The sequence below is a fragment of the Nothobranchius furzeri genome, chromosome 8 (genome assembly GCF_043380555.1).
Source record: "Nothobranchius furzeri strain GRZ-AD chromosome 8, NfurGRZ-RIMD1, whole genome shotgun sequence".
Classification (NCBI taxonomy): Eukaryota; Metazoa; Chordata; class Actinopteri; order Cyprinodontiformes; family Nothobranchiidae; genus Nothobranchius; species Nothobranchius furzeri.
In genome coordinates this window covers 70,251,663-70,276,306 of record NC_091748.1, presented here as the reverse complement: position 1 = coordinate 70,276,306, position 24,644 = coordinate 70,251,663, and the positions used below count along the sequence as shown (strand labels likewise).

Sequence of the window (24,644 nt, the reverse complement as noted above, 5' to 3'; positions counted from 1 at the left end):
CAGCATTTTGTTTGTGCCGCTATGATCCTCATCCTAACATGTTTATTAACGGCTGTACTCCCCACAACACTGCTCTCACCATTTATAACAAATTTTCTACCTTTTTCAGTTTGTTTTTATCGAAAGAATCATACATTATGACGTAACTACGCCTCTAAGTGCCTCTCTGTATGTTAACAAACATGCAATCTGTGTGCAAAACATGTCTATGTAAGCATAAAAGAGGCCAATAGGATCCACTAGATGTCACTCACTCACCTCTGTTCTCACAGGCTCCTATCAAGTTGATGATGTTGGGATGTTGGCCTAGTTTGCACAGCACCTCCAGCTCTCCAGCAAAGTCTCTGTGGTCGTTCTCGGAGGCAAACTCTGCAGGCAGAATCGCACGCAGTGCTGCATTCAGTAAAGTGCAAGCGAAGCAAGTTTTCTCATCGGTCAGAAAATTAAATGCACCAACTTCAAACTAGCTCTGATTGTGTGTGTGTGTGTGAGTGTGTGCAGCACATGCATTAATCATCTATACTTTTTGCACAGGCATAGTTACCCTTGAGCATCTTGATGGCTGCACTCATTTTGTTGCCGTCTTTTTTGATCATGGCTTTGATGACCTGGTATGAAAGTTTTTATAGTTCAATCGTTCCAACACGTGTAAAAACACAACAAATAGAATGCGTTCAAACCTGGCCAAAGTTGCCCTCTCCAATGACATCCTCAAATTTGATGTCCTCCCACTCGAGGATTGGATAGGTGAGAGGTTCTGGCGTGGGCTTGGGCCTTCTTGTGAGGGTCAGAGTTCCGGAGTTAAACTGCAAAATGGTTTCTTCACCCTAAAGATAAAAAAAAGACAGTTGGCAAAGAAATTAGTGCGTGGAAGTTCTCTGATGCAAGATTTTATCCAAAATAACCAAATGGTTTTCCATAATCACAATTAGAAAGTTCCCTCTGTTTGGACTCTCACCGATCCAGACTGGTAGGTAAACGTTCGGCGACGATTGAGCAGCATCTTCCTGATGAAGAAAAGAGCCAGCAGAGCCAGCATTATGGTCACACAGGTAACGGTTACGGAGGCCACCACGGCCACCACCAGCTGGTAGCTGTCCCCAATTGGCCTCCCCACCACACCCTGGGTGGTCGGAGTTAAATTTCGAAGGCCTATTTTCACAGAGGAGAGAAGATGGGAATAAAAAAAAGCAAGAAGAGAAACAGATAAGTTTCAGTCAGAGGAGACAGATATGTGGTTTTAGTATTGAACATGTATTATCCGTCTTTTTGTGGGTGGTCCTTTTCAACTCCAGCCAATGAAAACTCATGATAGGCTTTCAGCATAGCTACGAAGAACTTTCCACTTGGAACTACATTCAGGTTCAGCGTGAAAGAAACCACAAAAAATAGTCATTTATATCAGCATAATAAATAAGGACTTATTCTGGAACAAAGCTACTTCTTTAAAGTGAGAGTTCTGCCATGGCTGGAGACTTATTTCATCCAGACTTCCTGTTAGAAAAATACATGGAAAAGAGCTACGTCTTTAAGAACCGTTTCTCTTTGTGTTGGTGCCCTCAGATGGTTTTTGAGATTTTTCGTTGGCTTAAAAAAGAACGTTGACATTTTTTCTGTCCTGCAGGATGTTTGTTTCGGCCACATTGCAAAGTTGTTGGACAACCAGGTGAACTTAAAAAAAATTGTTAATACTAATTTTAAAAAGTAACCCAGGAATCAGCTCCTCTAAATCTGAGACCATGGTCTTGATTCGGAAAAGGGTGGAAAGCCTTCTCTGGTTCAGGGATGAGGTCCTGCACCAAGTGCAGGAGTTTAAGTATCTCTCGGTCTTGTTCATGAGTGAGGGAAAGCTGGAGCGTGAGATTGCTAGGCGGATTGGTGCTGCATCTGCAGTGATGCGGGCGTTGTACCGGTCTGTTGTGGTGAAGAGAGAGCTGAGTCAGAAGGCGAAGCTCTCGATTTACCGGTCGATCTACGTTCCTACCCTCACCTATGATCATGAGTTTTGGGTAGTGACCGAAAGAACGAGATCGCGGATACAAGCGAAATAAGTTTTCTCCGCAGAATGGCTGGGCTCTCCCTTAGAGATAGGGTGAGAAGCTCGGTCATCCGGGAGGGGCTCGGAGTAGATTTGCTGCTCCTCCACATTGAGAGGAGCCAGTTGAAGTGGCTCGGGCATCTAGCCAGGATGCCTCCTGAACGCCTTCATGGTGAGGTTTTCCGGGCACGTCCAACCGGGAAGAGACATAAAGGTAGACCCAGGACACATTGGAGGGACTATGTCTCTCACCTGGCCAGGGAACGCCTTGGGAATTCCCGCAGAGGAGCTGGCCCAAGTGGCTGGGGAGAGGGAAGACTGTACCTCTCGCCTTAGGCTACTGCCCCCGTGACCTGACTCCGGATAAGCGGACGAAAGTGGATGGATGGATGGAGCCAGAGGAAAATAGGAAGCTAAAAAACAGGCTCTAATGGGTTAGAGGAGGTTCTGATAAGTGCATGAATTGGGGGAACCTTTTACAGAGGGAAGCGATTACAAAACAGGGACAGTTGAGCTGATTACTGATGAAAAACAGGTGTGCACGATCACTGACTAGGGAGCTGAGGCAAGGTGAAGAGTAACCCCTTCTTTCCACCAGAAATGAAAGCTATATAAGGAATCTGGAGTCAAGCTGGAGCCTTATGGATTCCGGTCCGCATCCGTCCCACGCTCGATGTGAATAAGGGGTAACAGAGACATGATGGGTGCCAAAACACAAGAAAACCGATTTTACAGCCAAAAAGGGGCAAAACTAAGTAAACTGAGACAAAGGGACAAAACAGCAGTAACATAAATAAAGTGGCAAACATTAAATAAACAAGATAAGATCAGAAACTCTCTAAAAGAGTGGTTCCCAACCATTTTCACGAGGAACCCCAATTCCTACCCTAGACAATTAAAAGTAAATAATTAAGTTTTATACTCATAGTTACTATTCCTCTTACACAGAGTACTTATACTATTGTGTGCATTGTCGGGATTTTATGAAAGTCATTTTTACAAATAAAATATTAACCTCACAACCCTCAGCATAGACAATCTTGTTGGGACACCCTTGGGGGGGCATGGACCCCAACTGAGAACAACTGCCCTAAAACACCCAAATGTCGGAAAGTGGCAGTTTCTTATGAGGAAAACGTAATTTCATTATATGAAAGATTATGTACAAATATTTTGTGAATGTTGTTACCACAAATCCCCCAAAATTGCATCGTCGTCATTCACCTAGCTGTTCCTATAAACAGCTGACCAGACAACAAGTCCGTGCTCACCATCGCTTTGTGTCATCATCTGAACAAATCTGCTCCACTCTCCTGGGACTTTAGAGATGGCCCTCACTCTGAACTGGTACAAGGTGCTGCTGTTGAGTGCCGTCACATCTTTGGTGGTTTTGTTCCAGTCGTCAATGTCAACCCAGTGATGAGGGCTCCCCTGACCAACTGGCTGGTACTCTATAACGTACTTTTTTATGCCTCCATTTGGATCCTTAGGGGGCTGCCATTTCACCTGGATGGCTGATGTGGAAAGGGACAGAGCCTGGACGTTGCGTGGGGAAGATGGGCCTAAGACAGAGTTGGTATTCTGTTAGATGATAATCTCATTTGGTTCATTTCCCCCTCATCTTTCTGCAGATGTGTTTGTTTTACCTTGGCTGTTGAGCCTTAATGAGTAAGGTTTGGATGGTGGACCCTGGCTGCCACAGTTCAGCAGCCTGACTATCATGGTGTAGTCTTGATGATACTCTAGGTTGTGGAACACGGTGGAGAGAACACTCAGCAAAGTTTCCTTCTCCAGTAGTTTCTCATTGTCAGGTGGCGGAGCAAAGAGCTGCACTAAAAAGCCGGTTGCTGTTCCAGGAGTGACGCCGCTGTTGGGGGGCAGCTGCCATTTGACGATGGCGTTACGGCCCTCCATCGTGCTAAAGTCGATCTCAGGTTGAACTGTGGGCTCTGCAACAACAGAGAACACAGGATGAGCAAGTCCGTTCTAAGAGCACATTCTAAATAACACATTTCTTTTTCTTTGTAAGTTTCTTGATTCATATTCTTTGTGTAGGTTTTAAAGGTAGAATATGGAACCCGCCGTGATACCAGGTTCGCTGCCGATACATGACATTTTTTTGGGGTCCATCTGTTGTAGGCTTCACCTAAATTCACAGTGATTTTAGATCTTTTATGGTTGCTCCTCTTCTGAGAAAGATAACGACATCTTCTGGGCTCAGAAGCAGCTGCTTGACTTGCCGAGTTCGCCATTTTCCACGGGGCCAGCCTCGCTGAGCCAAGCGGACTGTTTTGCAACAAACATTGGTGTCTTCTATTGGGTGGTAGGTGTAAACATAAACCCAGTGTCGTCCATCCATCCATTTTCAGCCGTTTATTCGGAGCGGCTGAGGTCGCGGGTGCAGCAGACTAAGCCAAGAGGGCCAGACTTCCCTCTCCCCACCAACTTGAGCTAGCTCCTCCGGGGGAATCCCAAGGCAGTCCCTGGCCAGCTGAGAAACATAGTTCCTCTAGTGTGTCCTGGGTCTTCCCTTGGGTCTCGTCCCAGTTGGATGTGCCTGGAAAACCCCACCAGGAAGGTGTCCAGAAGGCATCCTAACCAGATGCCCGAGCCACCTCAATTGGCCCCTCTCGATGTGGAGGAGCAGCGTGTCTCCTCCGATCCCCTCACAGATGGCCGAGCTTCTCCAAGGGAGAGCCCAGGCACTCTGTGAAAAAAACGAATTTTGGCTGCTTGTATCCGCAATCTTGTTGGAATGTAGATTGATCGGTAAATGGAGAGCATTGCCTTCTGGCTCAGCTCTCTTTTCACCGTGACAGTCCGGTACAACACCCACGGTACTGCAGACCCAGCGTCATACTCATCAAAATAAATATTTGATTATTTTTTAAATTAAAATATAGCTTTTAAAGCAAATACTGTACATTCATTCTGCACACCTCTAAACTCCTGATGGAGGTATAAAATACCGCCTGTAGAAATTGCATCTCACAAGACCTGAATTTTGCTTTTGTGCTAGGTTTGGTGGGTCAGTGGATAAAGCATCTCCCTCTCACTTTATTTTCCCATGTCCTGATGCCAGTTCGATTTCCTGTGTCAGCAGGAATTTTATTTTCTTCTTTTGTAGCTACATTTCTTGCCAGAATAAAGTTTTTAAGCCTTTATTGGTAAGCCGATTAAATATCAAGACAAATCTTTTGATTTTTAGTTTTTTACATTCTTTGTTCACGTAGCGGAAGCCCATGTGAGTCCATGTGAGGTGAGCAGAGTAGATCATTGAGACTTCTGTGTCCTGTCCAGAGCATTGCAATTAAAATGCTGCTGGGAAATGACCCAATTCAATGATCTTTAGAGACACCAAATTTTTAACAGAAAATAATCAATAAAATTAAATATAAAAGAAAATTTAAGCTGCTTCAGCTACCAACATGAAAGGACGCATGTCACAACCTACCATAGCAGGTTGGATCACACTTCATTTGTGAGTTTGGTTTTCTAACAAGCACATAAGCTAGGATAGATTGACCTAGATAGACTTAAATGTGCACTGGATGTGAGTTCACTTAAAATAGGCACTTTAAAATAGGTTGTTAGTATGTTTTTGATCCAGAATGCGGATAAAGCTGCTCATACGGAATGCATGTGTGGAATTTCTGAACCTGTCAGCACAAATATACAGATCTTCGCCTTACCGGGACAATCTGTCTCCATGATTGCCTCTGGTCCAGGGGACCCCTCTCCTCCCTCCCCAGGGCGAGTCAGCTGGACTCGCACCAGGTAGCGTGTTGAAGGCTCCAGGTTCATCAGGGTGATGGGCTCTTTGTCGCTATAAACTGTACAAAAGAAACACGTTAACCGTGACTGCAGCAGTTTTTTTTAAATAGACCAATGGAAGTGGAAAAAACTGTTATAAATTCCTTTATCGCTAAGAAATATGAGGTGCCCTCATTAAAAAAAGATTTTCCCAACTGGTAGGGTGTTGCAAATAATAATAAATAATTAATTTTAATCTGACTTGGCCTGCTTCTCAAAAAAATCATGAATCTGAGAAATGTTGCCCTGGTGATTTCTCTTGCCTCAGCCAGAACTTTATCATCTCCGGATCTGAGTGGATTTTTTTTTCCTCTGTTGTGCAACAAAATAAAAGGGGGGAAAAAAAGAATAAATTGTGACTCCATGACTGTTTGGGAGGTGGTTTGACTTTGTTTACCTATGATAGATGACCAAGAGTTTCCGTTCTCCACGGGCTTGTAGAGAAGTCTGGTTGAGATTACGGGGCCGTCTCCTCGGTGGGACTCTGCAGGCATCACCACCAGCTGTTTACTCCTCTTTTCAAGCAATTTTGGAGCTGTAGTCGGTACTGGAGGCTCTGTGTATAATTGAGAACAGTTCAGCTTTTATTGTGAAAAATGCAATTTCTGTACATAATTCAAAATGTTGCCCAACAGAAATCTCTTCACTCTGACCTTTAACAGTGAGATTAAATTTGCGGGAGTCTTGGCCTCCGTTGGTGGACACCCTGCACTCCCACAACCCTCCTTGTTGAGCGTTCAGGCGAGGAATCTCAAACAGAGCTGTGCTCTTATTGGCTTCCATGATGGTTTGCGAGGCCTTAAAGAGAACGTGGAGGGGAAAAAACAAGTCCAACTCAAAAAATCCTCAGAGAAAATGCTTTTGTTCTTGTGGAAAATCCTGGTGCAATCATTTATCAGATTATTTCTTCTATCAAGGAAACAACGACAAGAAGACTGAACGTATTCGCGCACGATGAAGCATGATCCAGCCTTATCTGGTCAGACCATTGTGTTGCCGACTTCCTCGAACTGCGACTGGACCTTCTAATCATCAGTCAAGACTTAAAAGCATTGGTCAGTTTGTATTTCTACTTGTGCCTGATGGTCCACTGACTGCTCGGTTTAGTTTGATGAATTTCAAAGTTATTTGAGGCTCTTTGTCTCTAAAAATTTAATACAATTTGGTAAAAGTTTGTTTCCTTACAGTCAAACAGAATAGATCAGTCAGGAAAACAAGCAGCTCATCGGCGTTCAGAGTTGATTATAAGCACCTTAGTTTCTCAAAAAGCTTGATAATTATGAATGACCCCAATTTGTGTAACACTTACAGTAGCTTTCCGGAGTTTTGCCCTTTCAGAAATGATACATGATTTTTCAGAAATCCGTAAAAGTGATTATCTTATCACGTATCATCATGTATAAAATGTAAGCAATACGTCTTTTTTATTTATTTTTCTGCTAAGCATGCCCCCTGCCCCGCAGAGCTCCGTGCAATAGGAAACTGAGCATGACCACAACTATCCAATAGCGTTAGAATACTGCTTACATGCTTCAAAGTTAAGGAATACCTCGGCTGATGCAGAGTTGATGAACTTTTCACGAACAAGTGTTTAAAATACAAATATATGAAAACACAACATGACATGAGAATAATACTTGTAAAACAACGTGTTTAACTATGTCGGCTACCAGTGTTGGGAACGCTACTTTTAAAAAGTAATTAGTTATAGTTACTGATTACTTTGTCAAAAAAGTAACTCAGTTACTAACTGAGTTACAAGATCATAAAAGTAACTAATTACCAACAAAAGTAACTACTTAGTTACTTTTTTCATTAAAGAATGCAAGAATTATAGTAAAATATAAATGACTAATGACTGAACATAATAAAATGTATGTCCAAATGTTTTTATAAACCTGAATAATTTAAACAAATAAGCACTTAACAGGAGGAACTACTAATAGGAACATTACACTAATCTAGACTATTAAAAGGTCACTGTGTGATATTTAACAAAAACCCAATCAGCTACAATTTAAAATTGCAAATAGAAACACCTGTAAAGGTTCCCGAGCCTTTAAATGGTATCTCAGTCTAGTTAAATTACAGAAATAAATGTAATTTTGCACAGCATTCTAATTTTTCCAGCTTCACATAATTGTGTGTTTTAGCAGCATTTCTGTTGCTGGTAATCTAGTAACGTTTAATAAATAAATATCCTTTAAAATGACACTAGAAGAGGCACAAGCCTGATGGAGGACTTACATTTACTAACGTGGGTAAGACCCAACCACAGAAGAGCTGAAGCTGGGTGGTAAACACACACAGGTAGTTCTGATAACACCTGAGCTCCATGACGTCTGAGACTGATGCTTCAGTGTTACAGCGGGACTAAACACATGATCAGAAACAGGTTACAGCTGGATGATCTAGGAAGGCAGAAGATCAGGACATCTGAGCGGTGAACAGGTGAGCGGACCATCGGGACGTCCCGCTGTCATGCTAAGAAGGGCACGGCTGCAGACCCGCAGATTCGCGGCTGCAGCAACAAATCTGCGGGGGGTCTGCAGCCGTAGATATTCATCACGTCTTCCTCGTTCTTCACGGGCCGTGATGCTCTTAAACATCTACCTCTTTAGCTCCTGATCAGCTGATGACCGCTTCAACACACCGCGCTGCTTAACGCACGCATTTCCTTATCAGTAACAGAAACGATCGTTTTGATAAAAGAAGACGTAATTAATTAGTTTGCTCGTTACAGAAAGAAATATTTTTAATTAACGCGGTTATTTTAAACGGAGTTATTCCCGTTGTGTCTACAGAATGCAGCGACTGAGACCGTGAGGGTCTCCGCCCTCCCGGCCAATCATCATGGTGTTTGTAAGTGTGTTACCGACACCTCTCTCTCCCTGGCTGCAGCTGAAGTGTGGCGGTCAGAAAGCCTCCCACTGTTGCTCAACGTTCTACAAGCACATAGTAACGCACAACGTTCCGTCCCCAGTAACGGTAACGGCGTTGCAACGGCGGGAAAAGTAATTAATTAGATTATTCCGTTACCTATAAAAGAACGCCGTTAGAAACGCTGTTATACTTAAACGGCGTTACTCCCAACACTGTCGGCTACAGAAGGACATAGATCAACAAGAAACGTGAAGTCGTCATCTTAAAGCAAAACGGAAGGAGAAATTATTTGTGTGACATGCTTGTCAGCCACTAGATGGTGCCATCGGATAAAAGAAATACTCCAGAAAGAGACTTTAAGAGACAGCAGTGGTTCAGGACGTAGATCAGGTTGTCCTGTAATTTGAAATGTTGCAGGTTTGATCCCGGCCCCCAGAGAATGCTGTTGTTATGTCATTGGGCAAGACACTTAACCCACCTTGTCTGCTGGTGGTCGGAGAGACCGGTGGTGCCTGTGGATGGCAGGCCTCGACTCTGTCAGTGCTCCCCAGGGCAGCTGTGGCTACATCATGGCTCCTCATCACCAGCGTGTGAATGCATGGATGACTGTGTTGTAAAGCACCTTGGGGGGTTGTAGAATCCTTAGAAGGCGTTATACAAAAACACACACACAGGTGGTGAGGAGCTACGATGTAGCCACAGCTGCCCTGGGGCGCACTGACAGAGGCGAGGCCTGCCATCCACATGCGCCACTGGTTCCTCGAGCCATATTGCAGTTAGCCAATGAGAGGCGAGATGTTTGCATTTCATGAATATTAACGAGTAAGACTAGTCATTCCCCATTTCTCTGACAAACTTCTACAGCAGGAGTGCCGAAGCTTTTTCAACCAACTCACTATCTATTAGGGATGAGCAAGTACACCACTATCTGTATCTGTATCTGTATCTGTTCAACCAACTAAATTATCTGTATCTGTACTCGGAATGGGCGTGACATAACCCGGAAGTGGGTGTGGTTTACATCGATATATTATTTTAAGTCTGAAATTGATATGGAATGATCAGAAGTTGATATGTGTATTGTTTATTTGAAAACTATTTACAGAGCAGCCTCAGAATTGAGATTAAATATTTTTGATCACAATAGTAAAGGAACTATTACAGAACAAGTGTTTCAATAAAATCAGAACATAAGTGCATGGATTAATACATCTGAACTCATGCAGTAGGAACTAGGAAATATGAAATGCTAGAACCATACACACCTTTATGTATATTATTTTATTTTAATTTAATTAAACAGATTTTTTTCTTAACGTTCTTGGCATTTTGCCCCACACAAAGTTAAACAAAACAATGTTGATTAAGGTGTGTGTGTCTGAGAGAGATAGAGAGGGTGAGAAGGAGAGAGATGGAGTTAAAAAAAATAAAAAACCCGACCGGAGCGGAGGTAGTGAGTGACTGATACAGCACTTCAGCTCTGTCTTGTCAAATGCACCATGAAAGTTACGAAAAAAGTAACTTTAAATATTCAACCAAAAAAGAGGCAAGCTGAAGAAAACCTAGGGAAAACGGAAGAAACGTGAGCAACAGTGAAGCAATCACAGCGAGATCCGTTACTGTCTGTGTGTGTGCATGGATGAGCCGGACGGACTGCGCTCCCGGCCGGCTAGAGAGTTTTGTGTGTAGGGAGGGGCGGGCGCTCTATGTGACTGGCCAATCACAGAGCGTGAAGACAGTCAGTTACCCAATGCAGATTTTCCTTCAGAACGATTACAGATATTTACGAGGTTTACCCATTTCATGCAAGTACTCGTCAAAAATGCTTTATCCGTACCGGATACTCGTCTGAAACGAGTATCCGGCTCATCCCTACTATCTATCCATTCATATTAAAGACCACAGCATGATTATTGGAAATGAGAAATTTAAAGAAAATAAACATTTTTATTTGATCTAGTTTCCTTGTTTATCTTTAATTCAGACTTTCTGTGAATCACCTTTTAAGATTTCCACCCATGAGCTCTGGTCTTCTCACCTTTAAGATGGTACTGTCCAACTTCCGCAGCTCAATGCTGTTGTGACTGGGTAACGGGTTACCGGTGGCCGAACACTTGATTTTGGGACTAGAATTCAGATTCCACTCCAGGTTAGAATCCAAATCCAAAATCTGAGGAGCCCGGTCTGCAGTGAGAGAAGCAGGGAAACGGAAAACATGCAAAACTGAAACCAGATTGCTTGTTTTAAAGAGCAGCTGAGAGATTTCCAAAACAGAAGCAGCATATTTTAAATCCTTCAGGTTTTGACTCATTCTACATTATTGAAGCTTCTTTAGATAACTGCACACATTCATAACGGATTTCATATGAAATAACAATCTAGCATACCAGATGAAGTTGTTTATAATGATTCCTACCAGACTTTTCACAGTTCTGCCCTCTCCATCCGATGAGACACTGACATCCACTGAAACGATTGCAGACACCACCATTCTGACATTTACAGCTTAGCCTGCAGTCGGGTCCATACATGTTATTATAGCATGCTGAAAAACAGATTCATATCTTAATGACATGTATTCATGATACACTGAGGATACAAAGGAAGTAGTTCAGCGCAAACCTTTTTCACAGTGTCTTCCAAACCAGCCGCTAGCACATGAGCATCCATACGGGTCTGGTAGGCAAAAGCGAAGCCCCTTGCAGTTGCCGTTCGGCAAGGGGCCACACGACTCTTGGCAGTTTCGACCAAACATTCCTTCTCTGCAGGCTGTTCTCCATCAAAGAGAGGTACATTTACTATTGCGTTTCTTTTAATTCTTTGGATTTTGCTGCATTGTGTGGACCAAAGTATGGAAGGAGAGGATATTTGGTTTTACAGAAAACCCTGCTATGTGTGTTCATGGCCTCAAACTCTGATTATGAAGCATAGTTATAATCATCTGTGTTCCTGTGATTTTTCTCTCAGCTCCTCAGTCAATCACACACACCTGGTCTCAATTCATAGTTAGGCCACCTGTTCCTACAAACATGTCCCTCAGTATATGAGCAAGTTGGTTTCATTCTCTTGTGTCAAATTCTCCCAGGTAGTCAATTTTTGTAACCTGATGTTCTCTGATGGGACACGTTTCCTGTGTCTGCCCCTGAGTGGGGTTGGTTGGTTGGTTAATTAAAATGATTTTTGAGCCTCTTGCACTTGGGGCCTACTCCAACTACATAATGGCCCAATCGCAATACTCGCACTGTGCCCTGCAGACTTCAGCAAAGTACACTTGGAGAAAGTGCGCTGTAAGGCTTCAAGTGCGTAGTACACAAGTGTGCTAATAATTGCAGAACTGAGAAAGGGAGCATTGCGTCATCGATCGCAACGCATGCTGAGATGCTGGTCGCCGTGATATTTTTTCAAAAACCTTTCTTAACAACTTTTAAACAAACAGCCAAACTGTTGTTTGAAATAAATTTACATTTCTTACTGTTTTGTCTAAAAGTTTTAGAGCATCAACCAATCATCCTGAAATGAACTAATTTCATTAGAAAATACATATTTTCAGAAAATGATCTTGAGCCCTTTCTCCTGCAGTAATGACTTGTGGGTAATACCCTTGCCCGAGGTCTGCATGGCTGCGGACTTGTGTGAAGTTGCAGATTAATGGGCTCGACACACGGGAGGCGACATCGCCTCTCCTCCATTCATTTTCAATGAGACATGCGCGACAAAGCGATAATCACGGGTCTCCCTCCTACTAAGTGAAACGTGAAAAACGTGCGTGTGAAATTTTGCGCTCGTGCACGTGTCATGCACAGGCGACCCAGCGACGCGATCCCAGAAAGTTTAAAAATTTTCAACTTTTCATCGCTGTCGCTCGGACGAGGACCAATCAACGGAGGCTTCATTCACTGACAGGATGCTCCGCACATCTCCAGCAAACATGGAGGAGAATCTGATACTTGCTGTGACGGATTTCCCAGAACTGTACAATATTTCTACCAAAGAATATAGAGATATTCACAAAAAGGCCGCAGCATGGGAAATTGTTGGTGCCAGAATGAAATGATGGTATTCGTTTACTTTCTCTGGTTTGTAATATGGGATGAACCCATTCTCTGTGTTTTTTTTTAATATAATAAAATCAGAAGTAAGATTTCACATAACTCTAGCAGCACCTTGTGAAACATCATCTCTACTGCTTTTTAAATTCTGAACTGCTTAAATAACCTTAATTCCCTCCAACCTGACACAGCCAATCAAAACAACGGAAGATTCAATTTCGCCATGGAATGGAACACGTCAACGGCTTTGCCGCTGGCCGCAGGTCGCCTCCCGTGTGTCAGGTAATAAAAGCGACAGCGAAAAATTTTGCTGAAAGCGGTCGTTTGTCGCCTTCCGTGTGTCGAGCCCATAAGGGTGCAATGGGGCGTGGTCAACTTCTGCACTTGAGAATCGGGACACCCTACGTACTCTCACCCCTGGCCGGGAACGCGCAATTGAAGGGCACAAGGGTGCAAGTGCGAGTATTGGGATTGGGCCAATGACAATGTCTCCAAGGCCCAATCCCAATGCACTCACTTCCACCCATGCACCCTTCAACTGCTCATTCCAGTCCAGGGGTGTGAAATTGTTGGGTTACCCGATCCTCAAGTGCAGAAGCTGACCACACAACGCAACAATGTGGACTTGAGCGAATAGTATTACCCACAATCCATTGCTGCGTGGGATTTTTAAGAAAAAGGCGGAACAACGGCTCAAGTGTCTTTTCTGAAAATATGTATTTTCAAACAAAAATTTATTTTAAGAAAATGAATATTTATTCGTGCTCTGAATGTTTACAGACTAGGGAATAGCCATGAATGTACATTTTGTCATGTTGATAGTTGTTAATAAAGATTTTAAAATAAAACTAGCGAAAACAGCGGGTCGATGACGCAATGCTCACTGTCCCAGTTCAGCAAATATTAGCACACTTGTGTACTACACACTCGTAGCCTTACTGTGCACGTCCTCCAAGTGCGCTTTGCTGAAGACAGTAGGGTGCACTACGTGTATTGGGATTAGGCTTAAGTGTGTGTGTGTGTGTGTGTGTGTGTGTGTGTGTGTGTGTGTGTGTGTGTGTGTGTGTGTGTGTGTGTTTGTGTGTGAGTTCATGTTCATGAGTTGACAAGTCTCTGCATCTTTTTACTAACTCATTCAGACATCCATATCAAACTGTATTTGGAAGGTTGCTGAGCTCGAGAACGTACCCATCTCACAGCGTGTCCCCATGAATCCAGGAGGGCAGACGCAGTCCCCGTTCACACCATGACAAACTCCAGCATTAAGGCAGACCGGGCAGTCCCTGTCGCAGGCAGGACCCCACTTCATACGAGGACAGTCTACACAAACACAGTTTCATCAAAGGGTAAATGACCTGTATTTGTATAGCACCTTCTTAGCGTTCTACAACCAACCCCCCCCCCCCACCCCCCACCCCCACCCCCAAGGCGCTTTATAACACAATAAATAATTCACCCCTTCACACTCAAGTGGGAATAGCTACGATGTAGCCATAGCTGTCCTGGGGCGCACTGACAGACGCGAGGCCTGCCGAACACTGGTGCCACCGGCCCCTCCGAAAACCACCCAACTACAGCATTCTCTGGTCTCTGGTGGATACTGAACCTGCAACCTTCCGATTACTTGGCCCAAAGCTTTTTCTGATTTGCTGAGTTTTAATTATAATTTGAAGGTGAAAGTAATGAAATCTGAAGACTTCCAGAATATTTCTGTCTGACATAGGAGAGGATCAATGAAAGTGGAGGGTGGACATGGGGTCATTGATTGGTTTAATCAACCCAGAAAAGAGAAGAGTTCATTCATTCATTAAGTTTCTTCTTGAACAAATATATAAAAATATTTTTCTGCAAACAATTAAGCTTTTTGAGGCAATGTTTGCTAAAACATTTTGTTATTGAGATTTATTATACAAAATTACTTAACAATTAAACAGAAATGCATCCTAAACCATAAAAGCCTTTATAAAAATGGATACATCTGAACAATGCCCAAAACCTTCTCATGTTCTAAAGATAGGTTGACATTAGAGTCAGGAGTGAGAAACAAACTAAACACGAAACTAAAAAAGTTTGAGCTTCACAAAAACTTAATTAGCTTTCTATGATTCATAAGCAAATGAGATTGCTCAAAACTCTATTTAGCTAATGAAACTTGTCAAACCTTTTGTTGATTCACAAAACCACATTTGAAGGATTTAGACTTTCCATTCCCAATGGGTGGCTGCCCACCCCCACACCCCAGCAAAATCCAGTGGTAATAAATCAGATTAATGATCACCCAAACCATAAATTGATCTTATTTATTCAAGACATAATTGTAAAAATAAATAAAAATAATACAATTAATGAGTAAAGAAATCTTTTTTTCTGCTGCTCACCGTATAAAAAAGTGAATAAAAAACATTTTAAAATAAAATTTGAAAAACCTTTAAAATAACTGAAATGTATTTTTCTGAAATGTTTGTGTTAAATGTTTTGGATACGTACTGTTTTTTTTTTAAATAAAAACAAATAAAGGAGCAATGCAATACATCACCACAGGCTAAACTCTCCCAGAGTTACCACAAGGACCAATTTGGTGTGCCACCCAAAAATGTCTTTGGCCCCATCTGGCCACCACTGTCAAGATTTTCTGGAGGCACCCCTGGATAAAACCAATAATTGTTACTCCTAGTTGACTGAAACGTTTCAAGAGCCTAAAGTATTAATCTGTGAATGTTTAATTAGTCCATTAGTCAGAGAAAACACAGGACACTGATGTGCAAGACAAAAAATAGACCCCAGCTCATCTGCTCTGATTATAGAATCAAACTGATGTTTGAAAAACAAGAACAAGCAACTCTTTGACCTGAATCAGGAATAGTCTAGAAGGTGTAAGGAAAACTTTTCTTGTTTCCAGCATGAGAACCTTCTGCTATCTTCCAGGCCTGTTGGGCCACATGTGGGCAAAGGCAGCTGTCCAATACTGATGGAGAGATGATTAAAAGTCTGTCACAGACTCTAAATTGTGGTTCTGAAAAAATAAAATGGATTTTTTTTAATTGCCAAGTCAAACTTTTTAATCCAACAAAAATATTTTTGCAAGGATCTAAAGCAAGTGGTTTATGTAAGGAAACCCACAAACATCCAGTTGTTGAAGCCGTCCTGTACGGAGTAAAGGAAAAAAAATGAATCCAAGCTGCTGCACAGTTACTGGAAGTATTTAGCTGGAGCTGTTTCTGCATGTGGAGGCCACACCAACTCGTGTAATGAACTTTAGCTTTTGCAAAAACTATCTGCAACATTATCTATTTTTCTTGATAACTTAGTGAAAAGTGGCAATGATCCATGGAAAATGCTCGTCACTCCTCCTAAACAGGAAAAACAAACGTCGGCCAGTGATGTGAAAGAGGCTGTGGTGAAATCTGAAGTCTGCCTTGCCCTTACTCTCTTCATGTTGATCATAACTAAGCAAAGTCTTAAATAATTTGGTTTGAATAAAGATGTTGGTAACGCTTCCTTTTACAGACCCCTAATTACTAAGTACTTACATGGTAATTACATAGTATGTTAAAGTGTGTTATTGTGTAATTACCAGTGTTGGGCAAGTTACTTCAAAACTGTAATGCATTATTTATTACTTGTTACCCTCATTTTAATGTAACTGATTACATTACAATATTACGGATTTTAAAATGTAAGGCATTACACTACTTTGGCATTACTTTAAGTTACTTTCACCAAAACAACTTCAATATGAATCTGGTAATGTGACGCTCAGTGCTTTAAAATGATTGTTTATTAAATAAAAGCAACAACAATCTGTACTCTCAGCACGCTGCCATCTTAGATTAACTGAGCAGGGAGTGAGGTGGTGGGGGCTCCAAGCCTATTTTGCTTTGGTCCCCAAATGCCTTGATACGGCCCTGGATGTGGGACTGACTTCTGGGGTGATCTGATTCTATCACATGTATAAATATGAAATGCTTATATATTTTTGCTTTTCACTGGTAAAAATGTGTATTGGGGATAAATCTACCTACTTTTTTTCTTTTCAAGCTCTTTGTTTTGTTTTCTTGACTTTATTTGAATAATTTCCGGCCCTTTCTCTCTCTAACCTTTCTGCATGCTGCATGTTTTCACCGTCTTCCAGAAAAACTGTTTCCTAGACTTCCTACTTTCTATCAGCCAAAGGGATCTACCGAACGCAAAAAAAAAAAAGCTTAATATGCGCTGCGCTCCCGCAGCAATGAGTCGAAATCACTGAGCGAGGGCACAGATTATGAACTCAGCTGAAGCAAAGCACGTCAGAAATGTACAGAAAGTACAGAGAATATGAACGATCGCAAGTGAATGACTTTGTTTTGGTGGAGCGATTTTGTGAATATAACAGCGGCCGCGCGCAAGACACAGCTGGAGTATTTGAGCCGTTACCGCTGCGTCCTCACTGCTCATAGAATGCCCACAAAGCTGAGTCCATAAATGACGTAACATATGTGGATACTGGATCTTTATTTTGGGCTTTCCGCAATTTTAATTTTTAAGAAACCCACATCTTGATTCTGGGTTTAAAAATGCATTGTAATTACTGCGTTACTGACAATTGTACCGAGTAAATATTACCATTTTCTTTCCCTGTAATGCCTTGCATTAACACATTACAGCAAAAAGCAATGCATTACAGTAATTAATTACTTATGTACCGCGTTACTCCCAACACTGGTAATTACAGTCTATAATTGTAATAAAGTGTAATTATTGTGCAAAGCAGTACTTGCTAGGAATTATTAATGCAAATAAAAACACAAATTGAACCTGTGTTACATGGTAATAACAGTTTAAGAACTCAGAAACAATAATACACTTTAACTTACTATGTAATTACCATGTAAGTACTTAGTAATTAGGGGACTGTAAACAGAAGCGTTAACAAGTTGTTTTAAAGGTGTTGAATCAGAATCATATGACCACGTTTGGGAAATGGCTGCAAGGCTGCCTATAGTGAAATGATTGTGTGTAAAGGAAAAACGAATGAGTCGTTAATACTTATTGTGTGTGAAGGTTCAAGGAATTTAAAGTAAAAAAAATCTTAATTATATTGAAAATGTTATGAAGTCATCTCAAGTGTTTATACAAATTTTACTAAGCTCCTACAAAGTGCATTAATCTGTAAGTGTTGGTTGTTGATGTAAAAGTAAGGATTAGGACAGGAAGTAAAAGGTTTTATTCTGAGGGCCAATGGCTGAGCGAGAAACAGGAAATCGGTTACCATGGAACCCAGTTGGGCATGAGGACAAGTCAGCTGATGTGAACAGCTGGCTGTAAGGAAGTGCAGACTCACACACACACACACACACACACACACACACACACACACACACACACACACACACACACACACACACACACACACACACAGTCTCAGACTACAAAAAGCCAGGTCAGACAGAAATCTGGGTCCTTTCCCCGCCTGTCAGAACACCAGTCAACAAGTGATGAAGACTGACACTATGGAGGACTTTGGGGTGCGGTCGTCACACCCAAACACTGGATTGCTGTGCAGGCATCCCACAGAAAAGTTCCATCACCATAGGGAATGATCAGATCAGAAAACCCCAGAGTCTGAGCCGGCGTCAAGTCGCAGACATCTCCTGGATCACTCACTGGAACACCAACGTCTCCCAAAAATCAAAAACTTTAGAGCAGAACATCAACTCAGCAAACTTTTAAAATCTAGAAAATACACTTTCAGCAAGTTTTCTACGCACATGATCAACTGGATGCGTACCGATGCTGTCAGAGAAGAACCAAGCATGCCGTATGTTAACATCAATATGAACTTTACGGCATCATATTGTGTCCTGACTGAAAACATCAATATTTTTTATAAACTTTAGATATTTTCTAGTCTTACCATTTCAGATGTGCATTACCTCAAAGAGTTATTCTGCCAGTTACATGTCATGTCCGAGATAACAATAGTATGACCACTGGTTGCAACCTAGGTCTGCAGACCAGCATCTCTGAACCACAGCATGTTGAACCTTGACACTGGTGGACTCCCGTCAGCTAACAACAGGAAAATGAGGCTATAATGAACACAGGATCATTATAACTGGACTGTAAGATACTGGAAAACCCTTTCCTGGTCTCATGAGTCTAGACTTCAGCTGGTTGGATCAGAATTTAGTGTGAGCTTCAGTCTGCTGCTGCTAGTGGTGTAATGCTGTGTGTGTGTGTGTGTGTGTGTGTGTGTGTGTGTGTGTGTGTGTGTGTGTGTGTGTGTGTGTGTGTGTGCGTGCGTGTGTGTGTGTGTGTGTGTGTGTGTGTGTGTGTGTGAGACCCACTTTGGACTCGGGGTGTAAATCACTAGTATGATCATGATACTGTATGGCAGCGAGACAGTGGATTGTCTCACTGCTCACCATGCTAGCGTCATTTACCGCTTTAGTGATGTGCAGGAGCAGACGAAAAATGGCATGTAAGTAGGACTGAAAAATAAAGCAAACTTCAAAATTAAAGTCTGTGTTATAAATAGTTATTATTTAGATTGATGATCATTTAATCTATGTATCGATGTAAATTAATGTATTCTTACACTCCTGCTTTGGATCCTTAAGTTTATGTTTATATGTTTATGTTTATTTATTTAGCAGACGCTTTTATCCAAAGCGACTTACAGTTTATAACCTATAGGGCATGTTGTGATCTGTGGGGGGAAACCGGAGTACCCGGAGGAAACCCACGCATGCATGGGGAGAACACGCAACTCCACCCTTAAGTACCAACTGAGTATTGTTGCTGACCACGTCCATCCCGCTTAGACCACAGAGGACACATCTTCTGCTGGATGCTTCCAGCATGATAATGCACCATGTTGCAAAGCTCAGATCATCTCTTCTGGTTTATCGATCATGATGAAGTGTTCCAGCCACCTCCACAGCCACCAGATCTCAATCCAGTCCGGAATCTTTGGGATTCTCATCATGAATGTGCAGCTAACAAATCTGCAGATCCTGTGTGATGCTTTCTGGTCAATATGAACTAGAGTCTCAGGAGGACTCCCAACATCTATGACACAGCAAATTTAAACCAATGGAGGTCCATCCCAGTGCTAACCAGGTGTCCCTAATAAAGAGACCAGTCAGTGTACTGTACAATGAGGTGAAATGTAAAGATTCATCTCCTTATATAAGCTGTGTCCCGTCTGTACCCACAAACTGCTGCTAGGAACACGATGATCATCAGTGTGTGAAAGTGAGGACTCAGCCAACCTCTAACGATAAGTCTCATCCAGGCTCCGTTGAGTGGGCTGTCCCCAAAGTAGCTGGCACTGAAGACGCCTTGATTGGCCAAAGTTGCATTCTCCACCACCAGCGTTGCGGTGCGATTCACCACTTCATTCCAGTGAGTCATATAATAGTAGTTTCCTGCAAAAACATGTTAAAACTTTTACAGCATGAAGTACAAAATGTTTTTGTTTCCTCGCGATCCTCCGTCATGGGCAGGGACGTGTCTCTGATGGTGCCACGTGCTCTCCCTGCCAGTGTTTTGATTTATCCAGGATTCCTTACCGTTGTACTTCCAGGTCACGTCTCTCTTTTCAGGGCTGAGGAGCTTCATGGTGAGATGAGCGGTCTCCCCCTTGTTGACGGTCAGCGTAAGGTAGTGTGGGACGAAATTAGCTGGAAACACAAAGACACACTTGTAAACACGGAGAGCACGCCTCCTCTGAATCTGGCTGTGTGAAAGCTGAACAGACCAGTGCCGATGTTGTTGATCATCGTGACTTTCTGCAGGGGGACTTCCTGAGTGGTTTCACAGTAGAAGATACCAATGTTTTCCGGATGGCGGAAATCTCTGGCCACGACCTCTTTGGATGTGGGCTTGTTCACCGTAAAACTCGGCTCTCTGGCTAATTGGAGGATCTTGTTGTCCCTCTTGATGTTCAGCTCAACCCGAGCGGAGCTGCGCTCACCATTGATGCAGGAGATATAGAAGTGGTTGATGTGGGTGGCCTCTGCCGTGGAAATCATCGTCAAGTCGATGACGGCACCTGAAAAACAAGAAAGGGGGTGGGTGGGGTTCTCAGAATATTTTTGCTCATGAAAGTTTGTAAGATTATTTTATTTCAACGTGAAATGTTGAAGACAGGAAGACCTGTGCTGAAAAAGTGACGTTTCAAGTAAGATTGACTACTATAGTATATTTATTTATTCTTTATTTAACCAAGAAGGTCCCATTGAGATGCTCTCAATCTGGTTTTAAATGTATTCAAAGCGATAAGCTCAGGTCATTTCCAGTTTTCCTGCAGCCTGCTCCATGCAGAAGGAGCAAAATGAACGAAAACCATTTGGCCCAGTTCTGTGCGAGTAAATGGAACATAAAGTAACAACTGATCATTTGCACGTGTCATGGTCTGCGTCTGCGTCTCCCTCATGTGTCTCCTGGTGTTCTCCATCCCCCTCTAGGATTCCCTTATGTGTCTCCTTGTGTTCCTCGTGTGTCCCCTTGTCTACAGCCCCCTCCAGGTTTCTCCCTCCAGGCGTCTCCTCAGGTTCGGTGTCCCTTGTTCCCCAGCCCACTCCAGGTTCTCCCCTTAAGCTTCCTGTGCCCCTTCTTGCTTCCAGCTCCCACCAGGTTTCCCAGTTTCACCTATTCTTGTTTTCTTGTGTTATCTAACTAGTTTTACCCTATAGTTGTCATAGGTTCAGGATTTCTTCTCCTGGGTTCCTTGGTCCTTCCCAACCGGTTTAGTAGTTCTCCCTTTCTCCTTAGATCTTTATTTGGTTCTCCCAGTCTTTAGGTTTTGGTTATTATTCATAGGTCATGTTTATTTTACCATCTCAGCTTAGTTTCCTCTCCCTGATTAGTTAATTGATTTCACTAGGTTCTCTCTCCTCACGCACCTGCAGCTCATCTCCCATTCATCCCGCCCCTGTGTACATAACCTTGTCTGTGTCTCTCTGTGTTGTTGGTCCATTGTTTGTGTCAGCCTCGTCTCACCCCCCTCTCTAGGTTTTAGTATCTCTCTTGGTCTCTTGTGTTCTTGGATCTCTCTCGGTTTTGATAGTAGGATTTTTGGACTTTGGTCTTTGGCTCCCTGCCTCCTTTGGATTTACTCCTTAATAAAGGGTTTTAGGTTTTTTCCACCTTCTGCCTCGTGTCTCTGGTTCTGCATCTTGGGCCCTAACCTTCCTCCAAACACACATCCTGACAGCACGTCTAATGTGAGAAGTTACATTTCTCCGTGAGATTACGTCACAGATGTAGTAGTGATCTAAGCATGGCCTTATAAATGAAAGTGTACCAATGTCCCAACCTTCTGGTGAATAAAGGCCATCCCACTCGAGAATACAATTCACAATGATGGGTCAGTGGTCCAGTTAAACTTCAGTCAATCTTTAGATGTGTGCAGGGTAGGCCATCCTGGTCCTTGAGTACTGTTATTGAGCATGTTTAAAGTGATAAACAGGCTTCTGCAGAGCGTGAGGATGTGCTGAACAGGTGATTCAACCATTGAATCAGGTGTGTTTGAGCAGGGAATCAGCTAAAACATGCGGGATAGTGCCACCCAAGGACCAGGAATGCCTACCTGTTGGATTGGATTGTGCTTTGTTTGCAGGTTTGACATAATGACCTGTCAGTGAGCTGCAGCTGTGGCTACAATGTAGCTCATCACCACTAGGGTGTGAATGAGTGAGTGACTGATTGTGTTGTAAAGTGCCTTGGGGGGCGCTATATCAAATACAGGCCTTGCACCATTAACCCTTTGATGCATAATGGTCAATACAGTGGGCAGGTACTCAAATTTGTTGTTTATTTATTTTTGCTATTAAGCACATCTGTTGAAGGCTTTATTGCATTTGAGTCCCTCCAAGCCAACATATTTCATGTTCAGATTGCACACTGTCCACTGAGGTGGACATGTAATAAATTATTTGTAAATTAAATGTTACAAAAAATATATAAATATGAAATTTGTTTCATTCACACCTAAAGATGAATGAAAAAATTTGTTAAAAAAATCATGGTTGAAGATTTCATAATTCATGCATCAAAGGGTTAACAAAATTGTTTGTCTCAGTGGCTTATGAGGCTTTCTGTCCACTCAACACCCCTTGTTTCCCTCAAAATCCTGTAAAGTTCACGTTCAACATTTCATTTCTTACATCCCAACAAAAAAGGGTGCCAAGAAAACCGTCTGATGCAAGAAGCAGCCTTCAACTACGATCTCTGTCCATTTATGACACAAGTCACTCTTTAAATTGACACCATATTTTGGGTTGAAAAATAACAAAACACAGGAGCTTTATCTGGCTAAACGTGCCAAACACAATAAGGTCCACATTCCTTCCCTCTGGATCTGAAACCCAACATCCTCAGAACAATGGGAGGAAGTATGGATGTGCTCCTGTTTCTCCTGAGGATTCAGAGACCTAACCTCCAATCGGACAAGGATTTACCTATTTAAGTCATTATTAATTTAAATAGTGTGGTTGTAGCTATAACAATCACTTGTCAACTTCAGATTTTGCTTATTCATTCTTGCATCAAAGTAAAAAAAAGTTATTTCTCACCTGATAAATCAAAGAAACACACCAACACCCACACAGTCCTCATGACTTGTAAAATCCGCATTAGAAAGACGTGTTTATTTTTCCAACTCAGACTCTCAGAACTCCGCACCTAAAACGGTGCCGCTGCGCCACGAAGATGCGCCTTTTTGCGCATAACGACTTCCAAAGCTTGTGGTTGGTAAAATCTCCGTAACACAAGTAAGTATGAAGAGATGGTACCACGGTGCTGTCAGGCTGAACAGAGCTAGTTGCGGTAAAGCTCAGCCTTCTCTGGGTGGGAAAGGAAGGAAGAGCGTCACCAGACAGCGGAGGACCACTGGCGCGCGGGCTCCCCGAGCCCTGCTGATGAATGCGTTAATTATCAGTTAGCTGTTGTTCTGATTCGGTTCATGATGTTACTGATTCTTATTGCAGAAAATAAAAACTTTTTTTAATATTATAATCCGCTGATAAGTTTTTTTTATTATTGCTGCAACCTACAATGAAAAAAAAATCAAAACATCATTCAGTTTTGATTACAAGCAAAAATATTTTTAAACAGCACAGCATATAAAAGGAGATTTTTGAACAACTGTTGCACAGAAAATGAGCGTGCATTTCTCACATAAGTAAATTAGCAGTTGGGGTTTTTATGAATGCAAGTGATTTATGCACTGGTGTGCTTCTCAGCCTGAGCCTGCAGGTTCTGCCAAATGCAACAGCTTTGTTCTTTCACTTCGATGAGCTGCAGCTTTTATGGTCATCCATCCAGACTCCCCCTTTCCTCCTCATCACTCACCCCCAGGAAACGATGAACAATATGCTTGTTGTGTCTGTTTTTTGCCCCAATCTTCGCTACCCTGCTATGGAACAATTGAACTTCTCATTTTCTCCATGCATGAAAGACCCACTGGCCTGGTTTGGTGTTTTCTATACAGCTTCAGACAATCGCCTTGAAGTTCAAACAACTTCTTATTGTTTGAGATTTCCTGTTTTCAGTTTTTTTGGAAGGGAGACCACGTGGGTTTCTTTTGCATGTCAGGAGCAGGCTGTTGAGAGAAAAATCATTAAAGTCTAAAAACCCTAAATAAAAGTCAATATGTGTTATAAGTAATAAATAAGATGGACAAACCCTCTGCGTCGATCGTCACCTGTAGGTTTCCGAGGCAATAAATGAAGCTCAGTTAGTTATCACCACCGCCATCTTGGCCGCCTTCTGCAAATACAAAAAAATGGAAAGCGAGACTGTGAGGGTGGGGTCAGATGATTGACACCAACAAACTCTGATCTAATGTTGCGAGCTAAGCTAATCGAAGCTAACGA

At 42.4% G+C, this 24,644-nt stretch overlaps 1 protein-coding gene across 2 annotated transcripts in view; it reads right to left on the bottom strand.

Annotated features, from left to right (window-relative positions):
• The window catches only part of tie1 (tyrosine kinase with immunoglobulin-like and EGF-like domains 1), a 34,515-nt gene extending 10,946 nt beyond the window's left edge, over positions 1 to 23,569 (bottom strand). The window contains exons 1-17 of one of the 2 annotated variants that reach the window (XM_015971015.3): positions 23,343 to 23,569; positions 20,525 to 20,818; positions 20,337 to 20,447; positions 20,037 to 20,192; positions 13,972 to 14,103; positions 11,357 to 11,503; positions 11,151 to 11,279; positions 10,773 to 10,918; positions 6,505 to 6,649; positions 6,249 to 6,407; positions 5,731 to 5,871; positions 3,685 to 3,987; positions 3,310 to 3,600; positions 959 to 1,152; positions 681 to 827; positions 545 to 608; positions 259 to 369 (exon numbers count right to left, since the gene is read on the bottom strand). In XM_015971015.3, the coding sequence (XP_015826501.3) occupies positions 259 to 369; positions 545 to 608; positions 681 to 827; positions 959 to 1,152; positions 3,310 to 3,600; positions 3,685 to 3,987; positions 5,731 to 5,871; positions 6,249 to 6,407; positions 6,505 to 6,649; positions 10,773 to 10,918; positions 11,151 to 11,279; positions 11,357 to 11,503; positions 13,972 to 14,103; positions 20,037 to 20,192; positions 20,337 to 20,447; positions 20,525 to 20,818; positions 23,343 to 23,403 (2,731 nt within the window). In that variant the 5' untranslated portion in view covers positions 23,404 to 23,569. The remainder of the gene's footprint in view (positions 1 to 258; positions 370 to 544; positions 609 to 680; positions 828 to 958; positions 1,153 to 3,309; positions 3,601 to 3,684; positions 3,988 to 5,730; positions 5,872 to 6,248; positions 6,408 to 6,504; positions 6,650 to 10,772; positions 10,919 to 11,150; positions 11,280 to 11,356; positions 11,504 to 13,971; positions 14,104 to 20,036; positions 20,193 to 20,336; positions 20,448 to 20,524; positions 20,819 to 23,342) is intronic. The other variant, XM_054752092.2, reaches the window with a different exon arrangement.
• Positions 23,570 to 24,644: the final 1,075 nt, after the last annotated feature.